Genomic DNA, 27,986 nt, shown 5'->3' on the forward strand with positions numbered 1-27,986 from the left:
AGCCCTCTTCATTGACCTTCGCAAAGCATTTGACACCATTGACCACACCCTACTCATCAAAAGCTGAATTACGCGTTTGGAATACGAGGAGTTGCAGAATCTCTCATAAGGAGTTATCTGGACGACCGATCGCAATTTGTTGTTGTTGGTGATAGTAGGAGCTCCTCAGTCCTATTTCTATCGGTGTACCACAGGGGAGCAACTTGGGGCCGCTGCTCTTTCTCATGTTCATTAATGACATCGCCGAACTCCAAATCAAAGGTCAACTTAGGTTGTTTGCGGACGACACTTCAGTTTTCTATGAGAACACTCGCTTGGAGACATTGCAGAACTTCACCAGACAAGACATCGTCCTGTTGAATGGATACTTCAAAGCCAACCTTCTTTCGCTAAACCTGTCCAAAACAAAATTCATGGTTATACACTCATCAAGAAGACCAGTACCGCCGCACGATGAGATCGAGTTCGAAGGCCATCGCATCGAGGAAGTTCCAGCCTTCTGTTTCCTGGGTCTGACTCTCGACGAAACCATGACTTGGGGTCCTCACATAGAGGGTCTTAGAAAGAAGCTCAGCTCGCTATGTGGTATTCTACGCAAGGTATCAGCATTCTTGCCACGTACGTGTCTAGAGAGCATCTACTTCTCGTTGGTAAACTCTCGGCTACAGTATCTTGTGGCAATCTGGGGACAAGCAACGAAACAGCAGCTGCGTGGACTTCAAGTCATCCAAAACCGTTGCATGAAAGCCATCCTACACAAACCGTTCCTGTACCCCACCGTGCAACTGTACTCGGACCCATCCAAACCTTTTCTTCCGATACAAGCCCTCAGCCAATACCAAATCCTACTACAAATGCATAAAATCGCCACCGTTCCAACATTGCACCACAACAGTGCGGTCAAAAGGAGAGTACACATCCGGTCATCCAGACAAGCTGGTAGTTTTGTCCTGGAAAACCAAACACGGAGATGGGAAAGAAGAGATTGGCTTTCCTTGGATCCAAACTCTACAACGATCTGCCTCCTTCCTGCAAAGCCTTAACCAGGTTACATGCGTTTAAGTATGAACTTAGACGCATCCTAAAACAAAAAATTGACTGCTATCTGCCATAACCCTTACCGTCACTACTCAAACAAATGTTCTTTCGTCTCGTTTCCGCCTCCACCGCCAGCGCCGCCCTCGCCCACCGCCCGCCACCACCCATCGCCCACCGCCCGCCACCACCCATCGCTCACCGCCCACCATCAGCCACCGCCCACCGCGCACCATCACACAATTAAGCACATGCTAGCAACCCTCAAAACCAATTTTGTTTAACTTAGTGTAAAAGTATATAAACACACACACACACACACACACACACACACACACACACACGTATTCCCTTAAAAGAGCTATTAGCTCACTGGGAATTATAATTGTATTACATGTCAGTAAATTTTGAAAAGATGAGAAGGTTACATGCCTTGCTCCATAAATGCAAAAAGAATAATGTTGCAAAAAAAAAAAAGAATCAACAGTATATAAAAGAAAAGACAATCCGAGCCTAACTTCGTGAAAATTGAAGTAGGTAAATAGTTCAAACAACATAGTTTGAAGTGCAAAAGTCGGTCTTTTCAAAAAAAAAAAAAAAAAAAAAAAAAAAAAAAAAAAAAAACCTGCGGGTCGTTGACGCTAGCGTTTTGCCGTACATAACAACAGGTCACACGCAAGCTCCGGTTTATATGATCGCGGAAAAGGCAGCGGATATGATTAAGGCAGCGTGGTACTGGGGACAAGATGAGTCCAGCCGATGACGAAACAAATTTTAAAATAAAATCGTGACATCAAGAAATAGAAGATGATGAGTTTTGATTTTCCTTTATTCGGTTTTAATTCCAAGCAACGTAAAATTATTTAAACGGTGGTCAAAGCTGCTAAACATTCGAGCAGCTTGGATCTTACTGGTATTCGCTGCATAACGCAAGTAAGAGGATTGAATGCGCCTGTTGTTATACTACACCACAGGTTGATCGTTCTGACCAAGCTCAATGATTGCGCTCATAAAAAGAGCTTAGGGGGAAATTTCGTTAGGGAGTTACATAATTCCTAAACATTTTTAATTTAAGATTTTTCCAAGATTTTTTTTTTTCAATCGTAGCATTCAAGCCTTTATTTTTATTTTTTTATTATAATTTATTTATTGATTCTTAAAATCTTTGAATCTTTGAATCTTTAAATCTTTAAATCTTTGAATCTTTGAATCTTTGAATCTTTGAATCTTTGAATCTTTGAATCTTTGAATCTTTGAATCTTTGAATCTTTGAATCTTTGAATCTTTGAATCTTTGAATCTTTGAATCTTTGAATCTTTGAATCTTTGAATCTTTGAATCTTTGAATCTTTGAATCTTTGAATCTTTGAATCTTTGAATCTTTGAATCTTTGAATCTTTGAATCTTTGAATCTTTGAATCTTTGAATCTTTGAATCTTTGAATCTTTGAATCTTTGAATCTTTGAATCTTTGAATCTTTGAATCTTTGAATCTTTGAATCTTTGAATCCTTGAATCTTTGAATCTTTAAATCTTTAAATCTTTAAATCTTTGAATCTTTGAATCTTTGAATCTTTGAATCTTTGAATCTTTGAATCTTTGAATCTTTGAATCTTTGAATCTTTGAATCTTTGAATCTTTGAATCTTTGAATCTTTGAATCTTTGAATCTTTGAATCTTTGAATCTTTGAATCTTTGAATCTTTGAATCTTTGAATCTTTGAATCTTTGAATCTTTGAATCTTTGAATCTTTGAATCTTTGAATCTTTGAATCTTTGAATCTTTGAATCTTTGAATCTTTGAATCTTTGAATCTTTGAATCTTTGAATCTTTGAATCTTTGAATCTTTGAATCTTTGAATCTTTGAATCTTTGAATCTTTGAATCTTTGAATCTTTGAATCTTTGAATCTTTGAATCTTTGAATCTTTGAATCTTTGAATCTTTGAATCTTTGAATCTTTGAATCTTTGAATCTTTGAATTTTTTATAAATTATCTCAAATTTTAAATTAAAAACAAACGCGCCCTAATTAATTTGTCAGTTGAATGATACCTACACTGCCGTTTTACGGCGATATGATGTATACGCCATTTTGGACATTTTCAATTTTATTGTACCGTCTGATAAAGAATCTTAAAAGCTATCTCCTGACGAAAGAATTTTTCATAAAACTGCTCTGGGGCCCATTTTATTAAGCAAACAAACAATGATGTATACGCCAATTTTACTCATCATGATGTATGTATACATTGAGAATTGATAAAAGCCAAATTCAATACTGTTTGAATGTTGATTTGAGGTTTTGGGACCAAATCAAGACTGGGAAATAATTTATTACATTATTTCGATTTAATTCTTAAGGGGACGTCCATTAGGCATCATCCATAAAGTACGTCACGTTCTGAGGGAAGAGGGGGGTTTTGAGAAATTGTGAAATTGCGTGTTAAAAGCATAGGGAAATCGTGACAAAGGGGGGTGGAGTAAATTTTGGCTGATTTTAATGTGACGTACTTAATGGATAACACCTTATCCACGTCCACGTAGACACTTTTTTGAAAATATTAGACCCACCCACCTCCCTTGCTGACAATTAATTGTTCATGCAAAAAATGTTTTTATGGAGCATAGACAATCGCTAAGGGAGCGTTATTTTATTACGTAACTGAAAAAATCGGATTTTTAGACCCTCCCTCGTAACAAAATTTCCATACAAATTTTAAAAAATTTATATGGAGCGTAACACGGCCTCCGACCCCCCTCCCCCAACTGCGTTACGTAATAAAAGAACGCTCCCTGATACCTTCCCCCCCTTAAAGTATCCACGTGGACAATGCATTACGGGATCCACTCAGCTATCAAAATAGCTGGCACAAAAAATAAAGCCAGCTTTGATCGAGCAATGTATACATACATCATTGGGCAGGAAAAGTAGTGATTTTTTATTGCTATTTTTACGGCCAAATGATGTTTGTGGTTTAAAATCGTAGAGAATAGGAAAAAACAAGAAATTTTGTAGGGGCCACATTTTTTAAGTACTTTTTAACAGTTTCTACAGAGCAGACCTCAAATTAGTCATTTTAAATTGAAAAAATGAACAAAAACAGAAAATCGTGTCTACAGCAAAATCACCTCAATGGCGTATACATCATATCGCCGTAAAACGGCAGTACAGCTCTTAAGTGTAGAAAATGATTAATGAGCGACAATTTAAAACAAACTTTCTCCTTATTCCCCTAAGTCAACACATTTAATTAAAGGCCGCGTCTCTCTAGCGCGCAAGAACTCATCGCAACCACCGTTATAGCTTCCGGCATTCTGACTTGGCGCAAAGTGTAGTTTCCTCGCCAGCTGATCAATAAAACGAACATTTGCTGAATAAAGATATAAAACACTATCTACGAAGCTATTTCCCTCCTGAAATGTGCTCTTTACCCATCAACGAAACCTTCTCGAAGTGGCTCTGCTGCTGACGTAGGGGATCGTTTCAGCTCCAAAGGTCGAGGTTTGACGTTTCAGCGCTTGGTTCTAAACTTTAGCCTCGTTTTTCCTTCCCTTCTCTCGTCTAAATCACGTCGATCTTCGGTGGCCGTATCTTTCTTTTTCGCAAGTAGTTCCTAATTAGAAAAGGTGGTACCAACAAAAGCCCCACTGTCCCATGAGAGGATGATTCATCTGTTTCTCGTACGCGGCACGTAATAAAGTCGAGCCCCTCGCAATAAACGTCTAGAAGTAGCTTTGAAGTTCATCGGCTTCCTTTAGGAAATAATAAAAAAAGGCGCGTAGATGTGGCTTAAGTTAAAACTCGAAACTATAACAAGTCGGGCGTAAAATTTTCGAGATTGACGCAAACGAGAATTGTATAATTTATGCTGCTTCCAAAAATACAACACTGTTTAAGCTATTCTGCTAATTTATGTTGTGACAAGACTGTTTGGTACAAATTAGGTGAAGTTGAGTCTCTGGAGGTTATTTAGCAAACACAACTCCCGAAAGTGAAACGAAGTTTCCCTTTTTCGGGTTCTAAGTCACCCTCTTTAATGGAAGACAAAGACACTGTTTGTGCATTACTGGGACCGGCATATGGGAGAGGGGTGTTTAAAACGCCAAATTTTGACTCAACACAAATAGCTCGATTCAGAACAGTGGACCGGAGGACCACAGGCTAATGAAATACTGCGACATGTAAATATGCAGCTTTTTAAAGCTTTGCCAGACTTGATTCGCTCCGTTGACTTCGAATAATGATGACCTGTATGACGCACATTGCTGTGATTAAAAATGGGAAACTTATAATTTTCGGAAGCAGAATTAATTAATTGCAATTTTTGGGAGGGTCGAAACGTTCCAAGAAAAAATCAGGTGAAGGAATGAGAGTTCACCGAACTTACAACCTATAATTTGTTAGTGTAGAATGTAAAAGTCATACAAAGTTAAACTTGTAGATTTGCGTGCTCCTCCCTCCTCCCTGTTCTAGCAATCTTTACATTAATCAAGCTATGGTATCTAGTACCGCACGTACTTCAGTGATAAAAACATAGAAAAACCATGAATCACACCACAATTATCAGCCGTCAATCCCAAGCAGCTCATCCGCGATGTCCAGTTTGTATACGCGTAATTGCCGCTCTTCTTCATTTATGGCCATATGGTTAGGTTTTATTCCATTCATCACTTCCTGAAACCGGATGACCGTAACGCGAAGGTCAGTCGTTACTTTTGATGTAATTTCGAACGAAGCTCATCTCCAGCCCGCGCGTGCCAGCTTCAACATCACCTGGTCCAGATTTAATCACTTTATTCCAAGACATGGGTAATTAAAATCAACGTTTCGGGAAGCTTTAACGACCGAGTCCTGGTATTTGAAAGACGACGCTTTGGGTCATCTGCGATTACACAGGAACAGGTTTTCAGAGATTCTGAACCCTCTAGAAGTGCACGTTTTGCGAGTTACAACTTTTCAGAAACAGATAATTCCATGCAATTTTGACAATCTCCCATTCCCAATCATCTTCTACGAAGAGGATTAGTCTGTCAACACATCTCAGAACATCTTGACCGGTCCAGCCTTCAAGTAAACTCTTCAGCTAAAGCTAATAAACTCCTGCGGCAAGAGAAAGCTGACAGAGGGAACACATTTGAGTGATTGAATCGCGCAAGAACGAGCTGCTCGAGCCGGTTTTATGGCTCTCTCTAGCTTCCGTAATGATGATGAGCCGAGAACAATTTTGCCCATAGCTGCACGAAGCTTTCAAGGCTGCCTCCAGCTGGAATGTGATCAGTGCAAAAGTGCACCGTTCCAGGAAGAGTGAGCCCATCGCGGCGAAGAAAGGTGACAGCAGGTTGTTCACCCGCGCGGGACCAAGATTGTCATGAAGAGGGCGTGATAATTACCTGCCTGGAATGGAGGAATCAATGCAGGTGTGCCTTTGGTGTGTTGTTGGGAATGCACCTTTTCTAATTCTAACGGTGCTTGCAGTTTAGAACCTTTGGTTCAAGGAACATTATCTGCAGAATTGTAGAAAATCGCGTCATTAGATTAAACCAATAAGAAAAAAGACAATTTAACGTTCCTAATGCACTTTGATCTCTTACCTGAACCATTGAACAAAAAAATACGGAAGAGCCAAATAATTACAGGTTTCAGCAAACAAGATTGCTGTTTTGAAATTGATTCGTTGAAAAATCTGTAAAGATAAGGATAATTAACTCATCTGAACATTTAAAGATACGGAAATTAATGATAGAAAATATAAGTGATCGTGTGTTTAGAAGAAACTACAGCACAGTCAAAAATTGTTTAAAGTTGGAAGGTGTAAAATTTGAAGATTAAATATTACCTGTTTAGACTGAAAAAGTAGCATTACAAGAGAAACGTGGTAAATTTACAATTTTTTTTAGGAAAATTACAATTTTTCTGTCATATAAGATGTACTCATTCCAAGGTGTAATATTAACATGATTTTTTTTTTTACTGTTTGTTTCAAATGTTACAAATTGAAACCTCAAATGAACTTGGTCAATAGAATTTCTTTTTTTTACATAGAAACAAACTTTCATCGTGACTAATCCGTAAACAAACTCTGCTGCTGTTGATCTTTTCTATATCTGCCACCAATAACCACTTTCCAAGCTCATTTGGATCAATTCGCGATATCCACACCCGCGAGATCCGTCTGCAATCATGCATCAAGCCGTTGATGAACTTGATCTTTCGTGCCATCGTCGTCTTTCGTTTTGCAATAGTCAACATAAGCCGGTTGCGCTCCCCTTCCTCGCAAACCTCCTCTGCATCCACATCAGGTGGATTTATTTCCATTCTGGAACATTTACTCTCTTTGTTTGTTTTTCAAGTATTTCAGCAAACTGATCTTCCTCGATCCCCACCCTACCCACCCCTCACACATGGCTAGGTTTGTTTTGGTCTGCGTTTACGGCATTCAGCTGATAGTTTGATGGTCCGCCCCACACCATCCATCATAAATAACAACCCGACGACGACGACGACGATGGCGACAGCGCGCGACCTCTTCAAATGTGGCACCGGGCGATGCGCGCAAGATCCTAGGATCAACGCCGCTCTCCCTCCGGCCAGCCCTGCTCTTGACCATCTCTGCGGATGGGCATTTCTCTGGAGGTTCAGTCGTCTTTAAGTTTTACGAATAAACATTCATTTACCATAAAAACAGAGGAAAGGCTATTTAAATACTAATAAAACAAAACTTGCAAATAAACACATATTTACGCATATTATCAAATCGGAATCGAAAACAGAACAAATGTTCAATTGTTTTGTTATATTTGGTTGAGTTGGTATTTGAAAGACTTCATGACATTTGTAGATCTGCCAACACTGTTCTAATGTGTTGAGCACTTGAAAAGAATTTTTTTAAAGGCTAAATGTCGTGCATTTAGGTAAAAATTGCTTCCGTTTCTGCCGTAGCAAACATCGTAGCATTCATATTTGATGTACTGTTTAGATAGGACATAAACATTGAAAATTTGGCAACCCTGTATAAAAATATGAGTACTTAAGTGAGAGCAATACCAGTTCAAATCATGTTTTTTTCTGGTACTTTTGTACCCGACCCTCTCCGATTTTAATGAAACTTTGTAGACATGTTATCCTAGACCTATATAATCCATTTTTGTGTATATGGATCCAATTGTACTCGAAAATAATATTTGAGAAGGGCGTAAGTTATTTAAATAGTTTTGTATTTTGCAATTTAAAAATTACTGTATCTCGGAGCCGTTGCGTCGTATCACAAAGTGGTCAAAGACAAACTTGTAGGAAATTGGACGAGCTTTCTGAAAAAATACACTGAAACAAAAATACACGCCACTTATTTGAGTTTTTTTTTATGCCTAAAACTTAAATTTAAAGGTGATGTCGCGATTTTTTTCGTTCAAAATTTTTGAGGAAATAGCCTAAGATGTTACCAAAGGACTGACAAAAAATGCAGGATGGTATGTCTCTCCTAAAAAAAATACAAAAATCATTTACTAAAACTGTTTTTTTTTTAAAAGTGGTCTAAACGTCAAAATTTTCAAAAACCGGTAGTGGGAATCGATTCCCCAGACAATTTTACATAAAAGTCTCCATATTGACCATTGTCCTACGTCCAGTCCTTGAGAAGATACAGCGGTTTTAAAAATAAAAATGCTGGAAGAAATGATTTTTTGATGGTTTTTGGCTATTTCTATATGACAGACTTGGCTTTTCAGTCTCGTAAATATTTTTACCGGAAAGCTCGTCCAATTTCCCATAAGATTGCCTGTGACAGCTTTTTGATTTGACTCGTTTTGATATTTACGTAAGCTAATTTACTATCCAGGTTTCTACCACATTGAAAAAAAAATCTATTTTAAGTTATTAGCAATGTAATTAAACTTAAATCTGTAAGCATCCAATTGAAATGCTGTCAAAGACAAACTTATGGGAAATTGGACAAGCTTTCCGGTAAAAATAACACTTTGTGATACGACGCAACGGCTTCGAGATACAGTAATTTTTAAATTGCGAGATACAAAAATATTTAAATACCTTACGCCCTTCTCAAATGTTATTTTCGAGTACAATTGGATCCATATGCACAAAAAATGGCTTATATAGGATAACATATCTATAAAGTTTCATTGAAACCGGAGAGGGTCGGGTACAAAAGTACCAGAAAAAATCCTGATTTGAGCTGGAATTGCTCGTGAAAGGCCGAAATTTCCCTGGGCTATATAAGACAAAAAAAGAGGCACAAATTCAAAATAATATTCATCCGCCAGTTGTTATGTACTTTTCTGTTACATTTTATAGTTAAAAAAACGCAAATTTCAGGCCTTATTATCAATTTTCAATAGGGGAGATGGGGGTAAGACGGTCACCCTAAGGGAAAGTCTCATAAGATTTACACAACAGATTATTTTGATGTCAAATTACGTACATATTGTTCTACTAGTAGTCCATTATAGAAATGAACTAAAATTAGTTGGTCTGAAAACAATTTTCAATACGTTTCAGCAATTTTAAAATAATAACTCAAATCGTATATAGTTGAAATACGCGGGGTAAGACGGCCACCCATGTGGGGTAAGACAGTCAGTGCTATAAATTAACTTAATAACTTTGCTAAATCCACCCAAATACCTACATGGTTGGTTGAACAGACTTCTCTGAACATCATAACTATTATGGTTAAAAATCAAGTTTCAAGTGTGCAGAAAAATGCAGTGAAAAAAAATCATATTTTGGCTCAGTGAATTTCATATAATTGCGACCACATTTTATGAAAAACTGTGATTTTTTACTACAAAACAAACACAATTTGATGCAAAATAATTAGTTTGTGTATTTCGACTAGAAGAAGTAAATCAAAATTATGTAAACAATATTAAATTAGCGATTTGCATAACAAATTTTGATAGAATTTCATACTATGCAATGAGTTTTGCTATATGACAGTAAGGAATGTTGTCGATACGGTAGTTCAAAGCATTATGATTAAAAATGGGTAGTTTTATTGAAAAAGCTTTTCGTTATCTACAAATATGTCTTAATAGTCAAAAAAACCTTCAAAAATATAAGCTATATCAAATCACTGACATTTCAAACAATATGTTTGGCAAAGGGGACGCCATATGAATTATTTAGCATGAGAAACAGTTTTGCTAAACTTTTTAGTAATATTCATTAGTATACTTAGCAAAACAGTGGGGTGGCCGTCTTACCCCCAGCTCCCCTAAACAAAAAGAATCACAAAATGCTAAATACATGTTGAACAGTCATACTACTGTTTTTTCTAATATCGATAAATTCATGAAAAAAATGTTTTTTTCTAAAATGTTGCGCAAATTTTTAATGTGGGATCTCAAAATTGAAAACAAGTAGAAAACTTTAAAATGCCATATTAAATTAAAAATATAAAAATAATCGTTGTTCAATGTATCTCAAATAGTTCGCAACTGACTGTATGTTTTTTTTTTTTTCAAAAAAAATTACAGTTTTACTTAGGTATTGGCATCAAATTCACTAAAACTTAATTCTGTCGATTGGAACGGGTCCATGGTGAATCTGAATCAATTTGGAACCACGTTCTTCTAGAGAATCGCTCTTATGCTAGGCACTGTGATGAGCAACGCCGCTAATTTTCAAGTTCATGGCGCGACGAAGATCCGCGCAATGCTTAGTAGCGATGATGGTCAGCCAGGAGGGACTTTGCTGACACTGGTGGCCACAGTCTTGATCGGGACGTTGGCCAGAGCGGAAGCAAACTGTTGGGCGATCGCGCGAGCGCCAACTCGTTGATAGACAGACGAAACTCGGGAATCTCTCTGAAGGCACGTGCGCCGGAAGGAATGTGAAATTCGGAGGTGTCTCGCGCAAAAGGTGACAATCGGATTTATCTCTTTGTGGTTGCGTTCAGAAATTGGTGTCAACAGACTAATTTAGTGAACGATCATCTCTTGATCGCTTGGCTTGGCGCCATGGCGGTTTCGGTGAAATTTTCGATTCTGGTCGCGACGTTCGCGGTGCTGTGCGTTGTCGGTTCTGGAAATGCATTCTTTTTCCTGCTCAAGTCGTTGGCCCACATCGACCGGTACGACACAGGGGACAACTTTGTGCAACCTACTTATGGCGGCAGCGGTAGCACCAGCAGTAAGGCGACAGTTATATTTTCTCTCACACTTAGCGTCACGCGGGTGAAATTTTTGCGACTTTGCAAAAACGTGTCTAATAAATGATGCCTTGCCTCTTTTTTTTTGTTTTGTTTACTTAAAAACCACTCAACGCAACGCAACAACAACAAAAAAACAAGACGCACAATCTAAGGAGATTCCGGAGTACGACTTTGTGATCGTTGGGGCAGGACCGGCCGGATGTGTGCTGGCCAACCGGCTGTCGGAGAATGCCCGGTGGAAGGTGCTGCTGCTGGAGGCTGGTCCCGTGGAGAATGAGTTCAACAATATTCCCATTCTGACGGGATTTTTGCAGAACTCGGACTACAACTGGGCCGATGTGGCGGAATATCAGAATAGTTCGTGCTGGGGTATGTATTGGGAAAGTTTTAAATTGGATTTGAATATCATTCCGATGACGTGAAAGTGTTCAAAATTATAAATTGTTGCTTTCAATCGTGCACGGCTGAAAAATCTGGATCAATTTGCCTGTGTTTGAAAATGAAAAGTTAATCTTAAATGAATGCAAGCTCGTCAAACTTTTAAATTCAATTCAATTTGTGTTGCTTAGTTGTACTTAACAGTTAACAAATGTAGTCGTTAGTTTACATATTATAGTAATATGATAATCATTACAGCTATGCTCAGTATTGAGACTGATTGTTTATTTACCCAACTTTGTTTTAATCACCTTAAATTGTTGATATTACGGGTTTTGCCTTCCTCACTGAGGTAAGGCTATAATCCTGCTCTAAAAATGAACTTTTTATCAAAAGCTCGAAGACCCACCTTCATATATACATATCGACTCAGAATCGAAAACTGAACAAATGTCTGTGTGTGTGTGTGTATGTGTGTGTGTATGTGTGTGTGTGTGTATGTATGTATGTGTTCAAAAATCTTGCCAAGTTTTCTCAGCACTGGCTGAACCGATTTTGATCGAACCAGTTGCATTCGACTTGGTTTAGGGTCCCATACATCGCTATTGAATTGTTTGAAGTTTCGATAAGTAGTTCAAAAGTTATGTATAAAAATGTGTTTTCACATATATCCGGATCTCAATTATATGCATGTAAACGATGTCCGGATCCATCATCCGACCCATCGTTGGTTAGGTAATCAAGAGACCTTTCTAACGAATCCACAACATCGAAGATCTGGCAACCCTGTCTCGAGTTATGACCACTTAAGTGATATTTATGTACTTTTTTGAAGCCGGGTCTCACTTAAATGCATGCAAACGATGTCCGGATCCATCATCCGACCCATCGTTGATTAGATAATCAAGAGACCTTTCCAACGAGTCCACAACATTGAAGATCTGGCAACCCTGTCTCGAGTTATGACCACTTAAGTGATATTTATGTACTTTTTTGAAGCCGGATCTCACTTAAATGCATGTAAACGATGTCCGGATCCATCATCCGACCCATCATTGGTTAGGTAATCAAGAGACCTTCCCAATGAGTCCACATAATTGAAAATCTGGCAACCCTGCCTCGAGTTATGACCACTTAAGTGATATTTATGTACTTTTTTGAAGCCGGATCTCACTTAAATGCATGTAAACGATGTCCGGAACCATCATCCAACCCATCGTTGGTTAGGTAATCGAGAGACCTTTCCAACGAGTCCACATAATTGAAGATCTGGCAACCCTGTCTCGAGTTATGACCACTTAAGTGATATTTATGTACTTTTTTGAAGCCGGATCTCACTTAAATGCATGTAAACGATGTCCGGATCCATCATCCGACCCATCGTTGGTTAGGTAATTAAGAGACCTTTCTAATGAGTCCGCATAATTGAAAATCTGGCAACCCTGTCTCGAGTTATGACCACTCAAGTGATATTTATGTACTTTTTTGAAGCCGGATCTTACTTAAATGTATGTAAACGATGTCCGGATCCATCATACGATCCATCGTTGGTTAGGTAATCAAGAGACCTTTCCAACGAGTCCACAACATCGAAGATCTGGCAACCCTGTCTCGAGTTATGACCACTTAAGTGATATTTATGTACTTTTTTGAAGCCGGGTCTCACTTGAATGCATGTAAACGATGTCCGGATCCATCATCCGACCCATCGTTGATTAGATAATCAAGAGACCTTTCCAACGAGTCCACAACATTGAAGATCTGGCAACCCTGTCTCGAGTTATGACCACTTAAGTGATATTTATGTACTTTTTTGAAGCCGGATTTCACTTAAATGCATGTAAACGATGTCCGGATCCATCATCCGACCCATCATTGGTTAGGTAATCAAGAAACCTTCCCAATGAGTCCACATAATTGAAAATCTGGCAACCATGTCTCGAGTTATGACCACTTAAGTGATATTTATGTACTTTTTTGAAGCCGGATCTCACTTAAATGCATGTAAACGATGTCCGAATCCATCATCCGACCCATCATTGGTTAGGTAATCAAGAGACCTTCCCAATGAGTCCACATAATTGAAAATCTGGCAACCCTGTCTCGAGTTATGACCACTTAAGTGATATTAATGTACTTTTTTGAAGCCGGATCTCACTTAAATGCATGTAATCGATGTCCGGATCCATCATCCGACCCATCTTTGGTTAGGTAATCGAGAGACCTTTCCAACGAGTCCACATAATTGAAGATCTGGCAACCCTGTATCGAGTTATGACCAGTTAAGTGATATTTATGTACTTTTTTGAAGCCGGATCTCACTTAAATGTATGTGAACGATGTCCGGAACCATCATCCGACCCATCGTTGGTTAGGTAATCAAGAGACCTTTCCAACGAGTCCACATAATAGAAAATCTGGCAACCCTGTCTCGAGTTATGACAACTTAAGTTATATCTGTGTACTTATTTTTCTGGACCTAAAAAAAATAGCTGAAATATGTGTCCAAACCACTCATATTACCCATTGTTGGTAAAAAGTGAGGAAGGCATCAACCACACAGGTGGATTAAGTTAGTTTTTATCGGTAGTTTTCGGTGAAATTAAACTCACAAATTAGAAGAAAGTAATGAAACTGATAGGTGGATAGTCTAGTCATCTATCCACCTATCAGTTTCATTACTTTCTTCTAATTTGTGAGTTTAATTTCACCGAAAACTACCGATAAAAGCCCGTAATATCATTACAGCTATGGCTAAATTTGTTGATTAGTGTGCTGTGAGTGCTTTGATAAAACAAAGCTTTTGCAAATTTGATTTAAACGTTTTGTCTCACGGCCCTGGTCGAGGCCTAATGAGGGGGAACTTATGTCAAATATCAAGCCTCCTTTTTTTCTTAATAGTTAACAATCGATGTCACAGATTTATAATTTTAGCATTATTTTACCTCAAAATTTTGGGGTAATTTTCAAAAGAGAAAGGGGAAGACAAAATTCATAGAAAAATTTTGGTGCCATAAATAAGACTGGTACAAATTTAATTTAAAGTTTTTGTCAACAATCTTTAGAATTTTTGAAAATTTTCGATGTTTAGTTGCGTAAAAGTTTTTTTCGCTAATGATTGGAAAACCACTGAACTAGTGTAAAATGCATTTCGACGTCGTCGTGCCATTTTGACGTTCCGAGAAAAACGCGTTTTAATGTTTGACCTTGAATATTCAAAAACGAGAGCACGCAATGTAAACAATAACAAACACGTTTTATTTGGCTCACCATTCTGTGCATTGTCCCAAAGTTTGGTTGAAGTTGGTTACTGGTGTCCCGAGTTATAATTACAAATGTTTACGGTAGTCTAGCTTGTACGTGCGACAAACGCATCCTGACTTTCCTGGCCTGAAATCCCTTTGGCCTTTTGTCGCACTTACATCAATTTTCATGGAGTGACAAGATAGCACGACAAGATTGAAACTACTTTCATATATAAAGTGACAAAAATGCACGGAGTTTTTTTCGGTTTTTGTTGAATATCTCAGGAAATCGAATTTTGGGGATCTGTGACGGTCAAAAGGTGAGGCATTGTGAGCTGCACAAAATGGCGTTCTTAACTCAATTTGGCCCAAAATGCACGTACGACAAGTTAGCACGATGGCCACGATTTCAAAACACTTTTTTTTATTCCAAAATTAAGACTATGGATTGTTTTTTTTTTGACTCCGGCCAAAACTTTAAAAAAATTGTATCGGCGTAAGTAGTAAAATACTGAATTCCTTTTGCTCATAGCGCAAAATTTATTTTATATTTTTTTTTATTCTTTAAGCAAAACATTTGTAAGCACTTTTTAGTTTTTAGTTCGTTACATTTGCCTTTGGTCTCATCAACTATGTAAAGCTTAAATGTACCCTTCTTTCAAGTCAAGTTTAACATCTTCAGGTTTTTTTTCAAATTTTGAACAAGAACGTTTTGCCATAAAAATTGAGCAAAAAAAGGGTCACTTAGAAATTCAGATTACTTTAGAGCAATTCCATGCCAAATAGGGAATCGGTTGTACCCGACCCTCTCCGATTTCAATGAAACTTTGTAGACATGTTATCCTACGCTTATATAAGCCATTTTTATGTATATGGAGCCAGTTCCACACTATAATGACATTTGAGAAGGGCGTAAGTGTTTCAAATATTTTTGTAATTCGGAATGTTAATATTTCTGTATCTCGAAGCCGTTGCATCGTATCAAAAAGTGGTCAAAGACAAACTTGTAGGAAATTTGACGGGCTTTTCGATAAAAATACACTGAAAGAAAACAATCAACTTTTATGAGATTTTTGATTTTTAAGTCAAATTTGAGGAGCCCACGATTTTTTCGTTCAATTTTTGTGACGATAGCCTAAGATGTTACAAAGACTCATGAAAATGAAGGATGGAGCATCTCACCTAAAATACAAAAATCATTTACTGAAACTTTTTTGAAACGTCAAAATTTCAAAATCCGAATGGGAATCGATTTTCCAGACAATTTTAAAAAGTATTGACTACTGTCTAAGTCCATCCTTGTGAAGTTACAGCGGATTTAAAAATAAAATGTTGAAAAAATGGTTTTTGATGGTTTTGCCATATGACCGACTTGATTTTCAGTCTCGAAAATATTTTACCGGAAAGCCAATTTCCCATAAGTTTGTCTTTGACCACATTTCAATTGGATGCATGGGCTAACAGATATAAGCTAATTTACTATCCAAGTTACTATACTACACTGAAAAAATATTGTGTTTTCAGTTATGAGCAATGTAATTAGCTTATATCTGTAAGCCCATACATCCAATTGAAATGTGGTCAAAGACAAACTTATGGGAAATTGGACGAGCTTTCCGGTAAAAATATTTTCGAGACTGAAAAATCAAGTCGGTCATATAGAATTTGCCAAAAACCATCAAAAAACCATTTTTTTCAACATTTTTATTTTTAAAACCGCTGTAACTTCACAAGGATTGGACTTAGGACAGTAGTCAATATGGAGACTTTTATGTAAAATTGTCTGGAAAATCGATTCCCGTATTCGGATTTTGAAAATTTTGACGTTTAGAGCACTTTTCAAAAAAACAGTTTCAGTAAATGATTTTTGTATTTTTTAGGTGAGTTGCTCCATCCTTCATTTTTCGTGAGTCTTTTGTAACATCTTAGGCTATCGTCACAAAAATTTTGAACGAAAAAAAATCGTGGGCTCCCCCTCAAATTTGACTTTTAAACTTAAAAATCAAAAAATCTCATAAAAGTTGATTGTTTTTTTCTTTCAGTGTATTTTTATCGAAAAGCCCGTCAAATTTCCTACAAGTTTGTCTTTGACCACTTTTTGATACGATGCAACGGCTTCGAGATACAGAAATATTTATATTCCGAATTACAAAAATATTTAAAACACTTACGCCCTTCTCAAATGTCATTATAGTGTGGAACTGGCTCCATATACATAAAAATGGCTTATATAAGCGTAGGATAACATGTCTACAAAGTTTCATTGAAATCGGAGAGGGTCAAGAAAAAAGTACCGTAAAACGGGGTGACTTTGATAGCCGGGGTGACTTTGATAGGTTTGCGATTTTTCCGCAAAATGAAGAGTACAATTAAAATACGTACGAAATGGCTTAGAATCATACTGACCGTGATAGAGAAGTGTTCAAAGTACCTCAAGAAGAACTATTCATAACATTTTGAAAAGTTTAAAAAGTTAGTTAACTATAGTTAAGAAAATGTTGGTGAAACTCATTATTTTAAACTTCTCAAAGTGTCATGATTTTCTCAATGAACATGATTTTGAATCGGAAAATGGAATGCATTTTCGGATTCTTTGAACAATTTTGCACTAGGTGAAGGTTAAATAAGTTTGTAAATAATAAATAATATGTGGTTTTGAAAAACAATTTAAAAAAATCTCGAAATTTATATACAATTTCAGTTGAACAAATTGCATGTAAAATGTGAAAACTTGTGATTCGTGCTTCGAATTCAGTATAAAATGCAATATAAATCGATAATTTTACAAACAAAACTAATTTTAACAAATTTCAGACAAAATTACGACTTTTCAACAATTTTACCTAAAATTTATATGTATTTTTTTAAAAGCTTATAAACTAAGTTTACTAAATATAAACTTTGTTATTTTTTTCTTAAAAACTATATCAGCTACTTTAGTGATGCTACATTTAACGTCCAAATAAAGTTTGAACATCTTGAATATGATTTTAACAAGAAAAACTATGACTATCAAAGTCACCCCGGAATTTGAACTAGGAATTTTCAACGTAACTATTTTTCTAAACACTATTGAAAAAACTTTTTTTTCCAAATAGTGCATGGACTTTGTGTGGCCCACCCCAGTACATGTTTTAAAAATAATAATCTTGAGAAAAACCTTACTTGTTGGAAAATATTCCAAAAACAAATTGAAATCCTATCAAAGTCACCCCGGTTTACGGTACCTGAAAAATTCCTGTTTTGGGCTGGAATTGCTCTTAACATTTTAAAATGATCAATAGTTGGCCAAATAGCAAACTTGTTAAAAAAACACTTCAGTTGCCGTGAATAAGTCACTTGTAAGAACTGCTAGACAACTTGTTTTCTTCTAGGGTGGGTAACACATTTATTTTTTTGGGTCTTTTTTCAGGAACCAAAGGATCAAAAAGTCATACATTATTTAACAAAAGAAATAAAAAAAGAAAAATATTAATTAGAGTAAAAACATCACTCCACTATAAAAAAAACTTTAAATTTGTAAAAAAAAACATTGCTGTCCTGCTAACTTGTGGCCAGATTTTCAACTAAAACACTTGCAAGTGTAACGTCACCCGTCGAAATATGACCTGTCACATTTTGGAGATGGGCAAAGTGAAATAAATATTTTTAAGTGGGGCTGACACGGAAATTCACAAAAAATCATTAACAGATTTTTTTTATTATAGACATTTTACCACTTTTGTGGCCTATCAACAGATTGATTTTCTTGGAGAAGTTCGGAAGCGATTTTATTTTGCGTGATTTGCCTACCCTCCCTTTTGCGGGTGAAGAAAGTTCGCAAGTGAAATTGATTTTTTTGCGATTATTCCATCCCTGTTTAGCAGTTAACATCACCTTTTGGATGCGAACATGAATATTAATTAAGAATAAGAAGGAATCAACTGATAGTACAAAACAACTATTTAATAGCTGGTCAAAACATACTTCAAATCAAAGTTATAACTGATAGCACTTTAGATATACCGAATGTGAGTAATAGGGTGGGTACGGATTTTCCAAAGTTCTCAGATCAAGTTCTGGTGTGGTTCCCCTTGTAGGGCATACCCATAGGGACTCTCAGCCCAAATTTCAGCTCATTTGGTTGAAAACTGGCTTGTCTCAAGCGAGTTCAAGTTTACATGAGCAATTCTCTACAAAACCGGCCGATTTCGACCATTTTTATTTTTTGTATTTTTTTATTTGGCTCAAACTTTCTGGGGGCCTTCTCTATGACCAAAGAAGCCATTTTGCATCATTAGTTTGTCCATATAAATTTCCATACAAATTTGGCAGCTGTTCATACAAAATGGTACGTAAATATTCGAAAATCTGTAACTTTTGAAGGAATTTTTGATCAATTTGGTGTCTTCGGCAAAGTTGTAGGTATTGTTAAGGACTATTTAAAAAATAGGTACACGGAAAAATTTCCCGATTTTTTATTAACTCTTTTCACAAAAACTCAATTCCCAAAATACGTATTTTTGATTTTGAGATTTTTGATATGTTTTAGGACAAAATCCGCAACTTTTGAGCTATAGAGAAACATGGTCTGCCGCCGAGTTATGATTTTTGAAAAACTGGTGATTTTGAAAAATCGAAATTTCATACATAAAATTTTTGACCTAATTTTTATGCAAAATTGAATTTGCAATCGAAAATTACTTTACAGATTTTTGATAAATTCAAGATATAGCCATCGAAAGTTTGATTTCAGCGAAATATTTGCAGTTTTCGATTTTTGACCATCTCTAAAAATATTTTTTGAAAAGTTCAGAAAATTTGCTATAAAATTGTCTAAGAGACATCGAAGATTGGACCTCTGGTTGTTGAGATACAGCGGCTTAAAGAAACAAAAATTGAAGTTTTCTGTCTCACCCAAACAGCCCACGATTTTCTAATGACGATATCTCAGCAACTAATGGTTCAATTTTCAATGTTAATACATGAAACATTCGTGAAATTTTCCGATCTTTTCGAAAAAAATATTTTGAAAAAAATTAAATCAAGACTAACATTTTAAAAGGGCCAAACATTGAATATTATGCCCATTAGAAATGTTAGTCTTGATTTAATTTTTTTCAAAATATTTTTTTCGAAAAGATCGGAAAATTTCACGAATGTTTCATGTATTAACATTGAAAATTGAACCATTAGTTGCTGAGATATCGTCATTAGAAAATCGTGGGCTGTTTGGGTGAGACTTAGAAAACTTCAATTTTCGTGTTTCTTTTCTTTGCCGCTGTATCTCAACAACCAGAGGTCCAATCTTCGATGTCTCTTAGACAATTTTATAGCAAATTTTCTGAACTTTTCAAAAAATATTTTTAGAGATGGTCACTCATGGTCACTATTTTTAAAAATCGAAAACTGCAAATATTTCGCTGAAATCAAACTTTCGATGGCTATATCTTGAAAACGGGGCCCTTTATCAAAAATCTGTAAAGTAATTTTCGATTGCAAATTCAATTTTGCATAAAAATGAGGTCAAAAATTTTATGTATGAAATTTCGATTTTTTCCAAAATCACCAGTTTTTCAAAAATCATAACTCGGCGGCAGATTTTTTGACCATGTTTCTCTATAGCTCAAAAGTTGCGGATTTTTGTCCCCTAAAACATATCAAAAAATCTCGAAAATCAAAAAATACGTATTTTGGGAATTTGAGTATTTGTGAAAAAAAAGTTAATAAAAAAATCGGGAAATTTTTTTTTCCGTGTACCTATTTTTTTTTTAAATAGTCCTTAACAATACCTACAACTTTGCCGAAGACACCAAATTGATCAAAAAATTCCTTCAAAAGTTACATATTTTCGAATATTTACGTACCATTTTTGTATGAACAGCTGCCAAATTCGTATGGAAATTTATATGGACAAACTAATGATGCAAAATGGCTTCTTTGGTCATAGGGAAGGCCCCCACAAAGTTTGAGCCAAATCAAAAAATACAAATAAAATCCATTTCCGGTTTTGGTAGAGAATTGCTCACATGGGATTTACTATGGGAAATTTTGAATTTTCGTTCATTCGCTCCTACAGGCCTGGGGGAAACATGAAGAAACTTCTAGGATGGCCAGAAATGAGCGGAATCGTCTGGAGAACAACTTTCTCTAAGAGACCAGGTCGATTTGTTCAACCCCCATCGAGCTCAACGGCAATACATCCGGGGTTTTCGGAACCAACGGTTTTCCCCAGAAAAGTATCAAATTTTCCTTAGCATGCTATGAATGCTTGATGAACACCGCGACGCCATATGTCAAACAGCTACCACGTGGACTAGCATCGCTTATAAAAAATTACTTTTTATTACTTTTTAAACCATAGAATTAAAATTTATGGCGATCCTAATGCTATTTAGCTGTATTCTAAACCTCCAAATAAGAAAAAAATGTTATGGTGCAAATTTTACAATCACGTGGTAGCTGTTTGACATGTGGCGTCGCGGTATTCATCAAGCATTCATAGCATGCTAAGGAAAATTTGTTGCTTTTCTGGGGAAAACCGTTGGTTCCGAAAACCCCGGATGTATTGCCGTTGAGCTCGATGGGGGTTGGACGAATCGACCTGGTCTCTTATGGAAAGTTGTTCTCCAGACGATTCCGCTCATTTCTGGCCATCCTAGAAGTTTCTACATGTTTCCCCCAGGCCTGTAGGAGCGAATGAACGAAAATTCAAAATTTCCCATAGTAAATCCCATGTAAACTTGAACTCGCTTGAGACAAGCCAGTTTTCAACCAAATGAGCTGAAATTTGGGCTGAGAGTCCCTATGGGTATGCCCTACAAGGGGAACCACACCAGAACTTGATCTGAGAACTTTTGAAAATCCGTACCCACCCTTGAGTATATCCATTTGTGTACATCCATAAGAACATATAGATAACCGTCCGCAAAGCTGTAATTCAAGAATATCAAGTCATCCCATAGTAGTCATGGCAGACTGAAATCAGCATGACTAAACAAACCTATAGACGACTTCATTCTATGAACGAACAGAAATCTAGACTAGAACATGATAATTTAATAAATATAAATCAGTTTTGGTTACGCAGAGCTCCTAATTTTTTTACGTAATGACTACGAAATTTTGATTTTAAAACAGCCAGACTTTGTACTACATTCTGAGTAAAACAAGTTTTTTAAAAAAATATTAAAATCCATCGATTTTTAAAAAATTATTACGGCATATCCCTTCTAACCTATATCCCCACAGGTATGGTCGACCAACGGTGCAGCGTCCCGCATGGTAAAGGTCTGGGTGGTTCCACCCTGATCAACTACATGATGTACCAGCGCGGTAACCGAGCGGACTACGACCGGTGGGCTGCGATGGGCAATCCCGGATGGTCCTACGACGATGTATTTCCGTACTTCCTGAAGAGTGAACGCGCTTCGCTGCGAGGATTGGAAAACTCCACGTACCACGGAGACGACGGTATGTTGCACGTGGAGTTTCCACCCTTCCGGACGAACTTGGCGCGGACTTTTGTGAAAGGTGCTCGGGAAGTTGGCCACAAAAAAGTTGATCAGAACGGGAAAACTCAGCTGGGAGTTTCGTACGTCCAAACTACGACGTTGAACGGCATGAGACAGAGTGCGTACCGGGCGTTCGTGGAACCTGTGCTGGCGAACCGGCCAAATTTGCACGTTAAGGCGTACAGCCGAGTGACCAAGGTGTTGATCAACCACAACACAAAGCAAGCTTACGGAGTGACGTATTCGAAGCACTTTAGAAACTACGATGTTCACGCCAGGAAGGAGGTGATTCTCACGGCTGGAAGTATCAACTCGCCCCATTTGCTGATGTTATCGGGAGTGGGACCGGAGGAGCACTTGCGTAATATAAAAGTTCCAGCTGTGGCCAATCTTCCTGTTGGGCAGAGCATAGCCGACGGAGTGCTTTATAATGGATTAACGTTTGTTTTGAACGAGACCGGGCAAGCCCTCCTTTCGGATAGCCGTTTTCAGTTTCGTTCATTGGCGGACTACTTCCAAGGCCAAGGACCTTTGACCGTTCCCGGGGGTGTGGAAGCGGTGAACTTTTTACAAACGAGTCGTACCCAGGAGATGGGAGTACCAGACATAGCACTTATCTTTTCGACCGGATCGCTCGTGTCGGATGGAGGCCTCGGAATACGGAGTGGGAAGCGAATTAAAACTAGCATTTACAACAAGGTCTACCGACCGCTGGAAACGCTACACAATGACCAATGGACAGCAACGGTAATGCTACTGCACCCCAAATCCAGGGGATATATGAAACTTCGCAACGCAAACCCCTTCAATAATCCCAAAATCTATACAAACCAACTACTGGAGGAAGATGACGTAGAAACTTTGCTGGAAGGCATCAAAGAAGCGGTTCGCATATCCAAATCCCCCTCAATGCAGCGTTATGATGCCCGCGTCCTGGGGACACCCCTGCCCAACTGTCAGCAGTTTGCGCTGACGGACGACGAATACTGGCGCTGTGCCATCCGAACTCTTTCCAGCACGGCCTACCAACAGTTGGGGACGTGCAGAATGGGCCCCCAGGAGGATTCGACGGCGGTCGTGTCACCGGAGCTGTTAGTCCACGGAATTCAGGGCCTGCGAGTGGCCGACACCAGCGTTGTTCCCACTACCATTTCCGGCCAAACAGCTGCCGTTGCGTACATGATTGGTGAGAGGGCGGCCGATTTGGTCAAGCAAAGCTGGAGCTCAATGTGATGATTGAATGAATCGTTAGATCGTTCAATTAGACTTCATCTGATATTAGAACTAAGGTAAAATAAAACTATTTATTTCTCTTCTACATCCTAATTAGATTAATTGAAGAAGCCACGTTGAACCCGAACATTCAACCGGAACATTGGTTCCAACCCACCCGTTTGATTTATACAGCCTGTAATATATCCCTTTTCTCTTAAAAAACGGGAAACTCCCGTCGTTCTCCCACTCTGCCGTGTATGGTGTAATTTATGCAAAACTGTGAGTCGTTCTCCTGCATCGCACTTATCAACCCGCTCCTTGGAGTTTTGCACTCCGTCCGTGTAGTCGCCGCCAGCAGCCTCATCGTCAAGTGCAATAGGATACAGAGAAGTATGTTTGTGACCGTAAAGTTGGGGTAATTTGAAAATGTTCAATGTTTACAATTTTTAATACTTTTTTTTTAATTCCATAGCATATTTAGTCTTATCCAAATTCACTTTTGTCTCAAATCTATACAAATACCACCTTTCGACGGTATCTCCACTGCCGACGAGGAAATATGCATTAGGCTCAACATTGCAGCATTTTCTCAATCCTGACGACCCAACAACGGGGCCGGAGATTTTCCCAGCATAACCCAAAGTGGTCGCCGCAGCAGCAGCGACTGTTTGCCTGCAGGCCGAATTAATTTAGTCCGCCAGATTCATCCCTTCTGTCGTGCATTTAGGCGTCCTGGTCGTTCCCCTTGTATTTTTCGATATTAAAAAATACACACCACCGCATTTAGCCGAGGGGTGGTTTGCCAACCCTTGAAGAGTTTAAAGTTCAGTCACTTGAAAGCGGACACGTTTGGAACACTTTGCCGCTGGAGTTCATTAAACTGGTACGATTGAGTACTCAAGTGCACTGGAGAACATGGTTAATATGCAAGCCTAATTTGTTGTTGCTCGAAACACTACAAAGTATAAATTTGATCTGCACTACAAGATATTCTATATAAAAATGTCCTACATTATCAAAACTCTTAAATGTTATTGTGTGAAGTGTAACTTGCCCAGTTCATCCTAAGTAAACCACAATTGTTGAACATAAACTTGAAAAAATAGTTTCTCAAAAAACACCCCTACAAATGAACAATAAAACTTCACATCACAAATAACATCCTGCTCAAAGCGCGTGTCATAATCTTTCATCGCAGTGATTAGTGCCTGGGCAACGCGGCGTGTCCTTCTGCAGGCCCAAGTGAATCCTGGCCCTACATCAGCAGCACCATAACATAGCAACACCCGTGAAGGAGAATGGTGGGATGGGAACCATTTAGCACCCAAAGTGAGTGCAGCAAAATAATCGAGAGGGGTTGCGATTTATTATTGGGACATATTTGGGACATTTCTGTTCCAACAAGAATTGGGGTGACTTTGAGAAGCCAGGAGCAGGATCTATCTTTTATTTGGCAGGAAATGTGAGAACATAGATGCATCTGCAGTGAATGAATTTTGAGCTGGGAGGAGTTCGGATTTTTGTGCTTTTGTGGAAAAATGCATCCGAAATGGGCAAATTTATGTGTTATAAATTTAATAAATTTGGAAAACATCGGTTTTCATATTTTTCCGGTTATTTTCCATTTTTGTTTTTTTTTCTGTTTATACATTCAGTATATTAGTTTCAACAGTCTGTGCGGCATTATGCCGAAGACGGTGACAAATAAATTATTTAGTGAAGTACAGAAAAAAATATTACTGCATACTTTCTAAGAGGCTAAGTAAAAAAAAAAAAAATGACCAAAATATAAGATTGTCACCCCAAACCCCCTTCAAAATTGGCCCGAAAAATCAGGGGCAAAAAAAATTTGTACAATAAACTTCAAAATTTCAATGAAAATTCAAGTGCAACCAGCTGAAATCAAATTAAAATACATTCTTCTGCGTTTAAAATCATTTTTAGCATGTTTGGGTTTATTAAAAAATCTTAAGGTTTTTTGAAAATTTTCGATGCAAAATCTTTTTTTTCGATACAATTTTTGATTTTATCAGATCTTATATTTTTTGAAAACTAATGATTGCAAAACAACTGATCTAGTGTAAAATGCATTTTAAAACACTTTTTTCATTTAAATGTGAAGACTATGGCTTGTTATTTAAATTTTTATATTTTTTTATTCCCCCCCCCCCTTGACCTCGGCCAGGGCCGAGGGACAATAACTTTTTTAAATATTTGCATCGGCCTTATTGAAGAGTACAAATTAAATACGTAAAGAATGGTATGGAATTATACTGACCGTGGTAGAAAAGTGTTCAAAGCACACCAAGAAGAAGTTTTCATAGAATTTTTAAAAGTCCTCTAGACCACTAGGAGAAGATGAAGTTATTTAAATATTTTTATCTTTTTTTAAAAGACTAACTTTTTGAAAATCGGGCTTCGTCATGCACACGGGACCGGTTTCACGAGTCTTCATCAAATTTTGAGCAGATTTGGTCAAAACAGTGATGGGATATCGTGGCACACGTTTTTTTTTGTTTACTTCAAATAACTATATCTCGGCAATGATACAACCAAATGTCTTCAAATTTGTTTTGGTAATAGATGAAAATGTATATGCCAATGCCCTGAAAACAGGTTCAAAAAAAGTTTTAATGTGTGTGCCTACCAACCTTTGACATTTTTGACGATTTTCATGTATGTAACCCCTTAAAAACTATAGCAGCAACCTACATTTGACCAGAAAAATAAATAATTAGATTTTTGTTGTACAAAATACACTAAGTTTACCAAAATATAGTACCGTCAGTAGAAGTGACTGTGGGTCAAAAACGATACACCTCTTATTATGTGAATTTAATAATAATTTGAATAACGTCGAAAAAATTGGAACGTTGCATTGTTCTTATGACACATTCCGCCGTGACGTAGCAACGCTTTGACTTTTCTTTTTTCAGTATTTCGGCTGTAACTCAAAAATTACATTGAAAAAGTACATGTGTTATTACAGATTCGGAATGTACATTAAATTTCCTATAAGAAACAATGTTGAAACATTATTTTAAGCGAATATTCTATTTTTGAGAGGGGAATATGTAGCGTGACGTTGCAACGCGTTACTTTTTCTCAATCCGGACCCAATTCATGTTTCGCCATTCACTCTGCTCTGTTAAACGGCAAATTTGGAGTTCTTCTTCCATTTTTAGTGTAAAATTGGCCAACAAATCGAATGCAATCATTACTTTTTCGAAAAAATTAAACCTCGATTTTTGAAGACCGCTCTGTTTTTAAAAACAGGGATTTTCGTTGCGTTGCAACGTCACGAAATTATAGTTTCAAAATAAATCATAGTTTTTGTTAGGCTGAACAACTAATTCAGTAGGTTAAGATTATAAGACATTAATAGACAGTACAAGGACATGTGAAGTGATTGGCCTGCCCATGTTAGACCACCCCCCCCCCCCCCTCCCTGCTATTCTGCTTTCATAGTTGCAGTACAATTTACGAAGTTTTCCAAAGGGTTTTCAAAATATTTTTTTTTGTATTATTCCATTATCACGAAGGAAACCCCACCCCCCTCCCCCTCTCCCGTCCTCTATCCATGTAACGGGACGTCCATGCATTACGTAACGGCGTAATATCAAGGGGGAGGGAGGAGGGTTCGAGGATTTATACAAAAAATGTGTATCGGAAATGTATTTCCAGGGGGTGGAGGGGGTCTAAAAATATAAATGTTTTGTTACGTAATGCAAGAACGCTCCCTTAATATTTTAATGGTTTTGGGCAACTTACAAAACACGTGGAAGTTTTAGAAGGGAGGTGAGGAGTTTTCAGGAGGGCTTATTTTGAATTTATAAATAAAGTGCCCATATCGTTTGTTCATGGCCCCTAAGGGGTGATCTGCAAACAACGTAACTTATTTTGTTGACTTTTGTGCTTTTTAAATTAAATTTGAGGAAATAATATAACTGTTTAACTGCGCAACATAACATTTTTAATTGTGAACAACAAAACGTTGCATACAACTTAATTAAGTAAGGGTTCGTCCAACAACAGAGTGACAAAAGTTTGTAAAAAAAAAACAATCGAATCACGTGATTTTTATTGTTTAATGAATTTCACTGTAATTTGACTTACATAAGGGTGTGGGATAAAAAAAATCAAAAAATCATTGCGTTGTATTAGAATGAACCCTCACGTAAATCAGTTTTTCATAAAGGGGCCATCCAGTAACCACGTGATTACTTTTTTGAAAGTTTTAGAATTTTTCCCCCTTGTAAACATCGGTCTATTTTGATTTGTTCAACAAGTTTCATAAAATAATTTTTTTTTGAGTTGCATCAAACTTAAATGACGGAATTTGTGAATGACCCATGTACAATTCTTCTGTAAATATGCTCGGAAATATTATATAACAAATATATAATATTTAGTACCCTGTTATCTTCAACAACCAACTACGCATACACCTTTT

At 37.3% G+C, this 27,986-nt stretch overlaps 2 protein-coding genes across 7 annotated transcripts in view; one reads left to right on the forward strand and one right to left on the reverse strand.

The window, feature by feature from the left end:
• Positions 1-27,986, reverse strand: part of LOC6039215 (flotillin-2) — a 284,003-nt gene that overhangs the window by 239,653 nt on the left and 16,364 nt on the right. The window lies entirely within an intron of this gene.
• On the forward strand, positions 10,749-23,601 carry LOC6032715 (glucose dehydrogenase [FAD, quinone]). The gene is made up of 3 exons (XM_038266102.1): positions 10,749-11,180; positions 11,341-11,571; positions 22,056-23,601. The coding sequence occupies exons 1-3, from the start codon at positions 11,009-11,011 to the stop codon at positions 23,549-23,551; spliced, it is 1,899 nt and encodes a 632-aa protein (XP_038122030.1). The 5' UTR covers positions 10,749-11,008; the 3' UTR covers positions 23,552-23,601.

The sequence above is a fragment of the Culex quinquefasciatus genome, chromosome 3, assembly GCF_015732765.1.
Source record: "Culex quinquefasciatus strain JHB chromosome 3, VPISU_Cqui_1.0_pri_paternal, whole genome shotgun sequence".
Classification (NCBI taxonomy): Eukaryota; Metazoa; Arthropoda; class Insecta; order Diptera; family Culicidae; genus Culex; species Culex quinquefasciatus.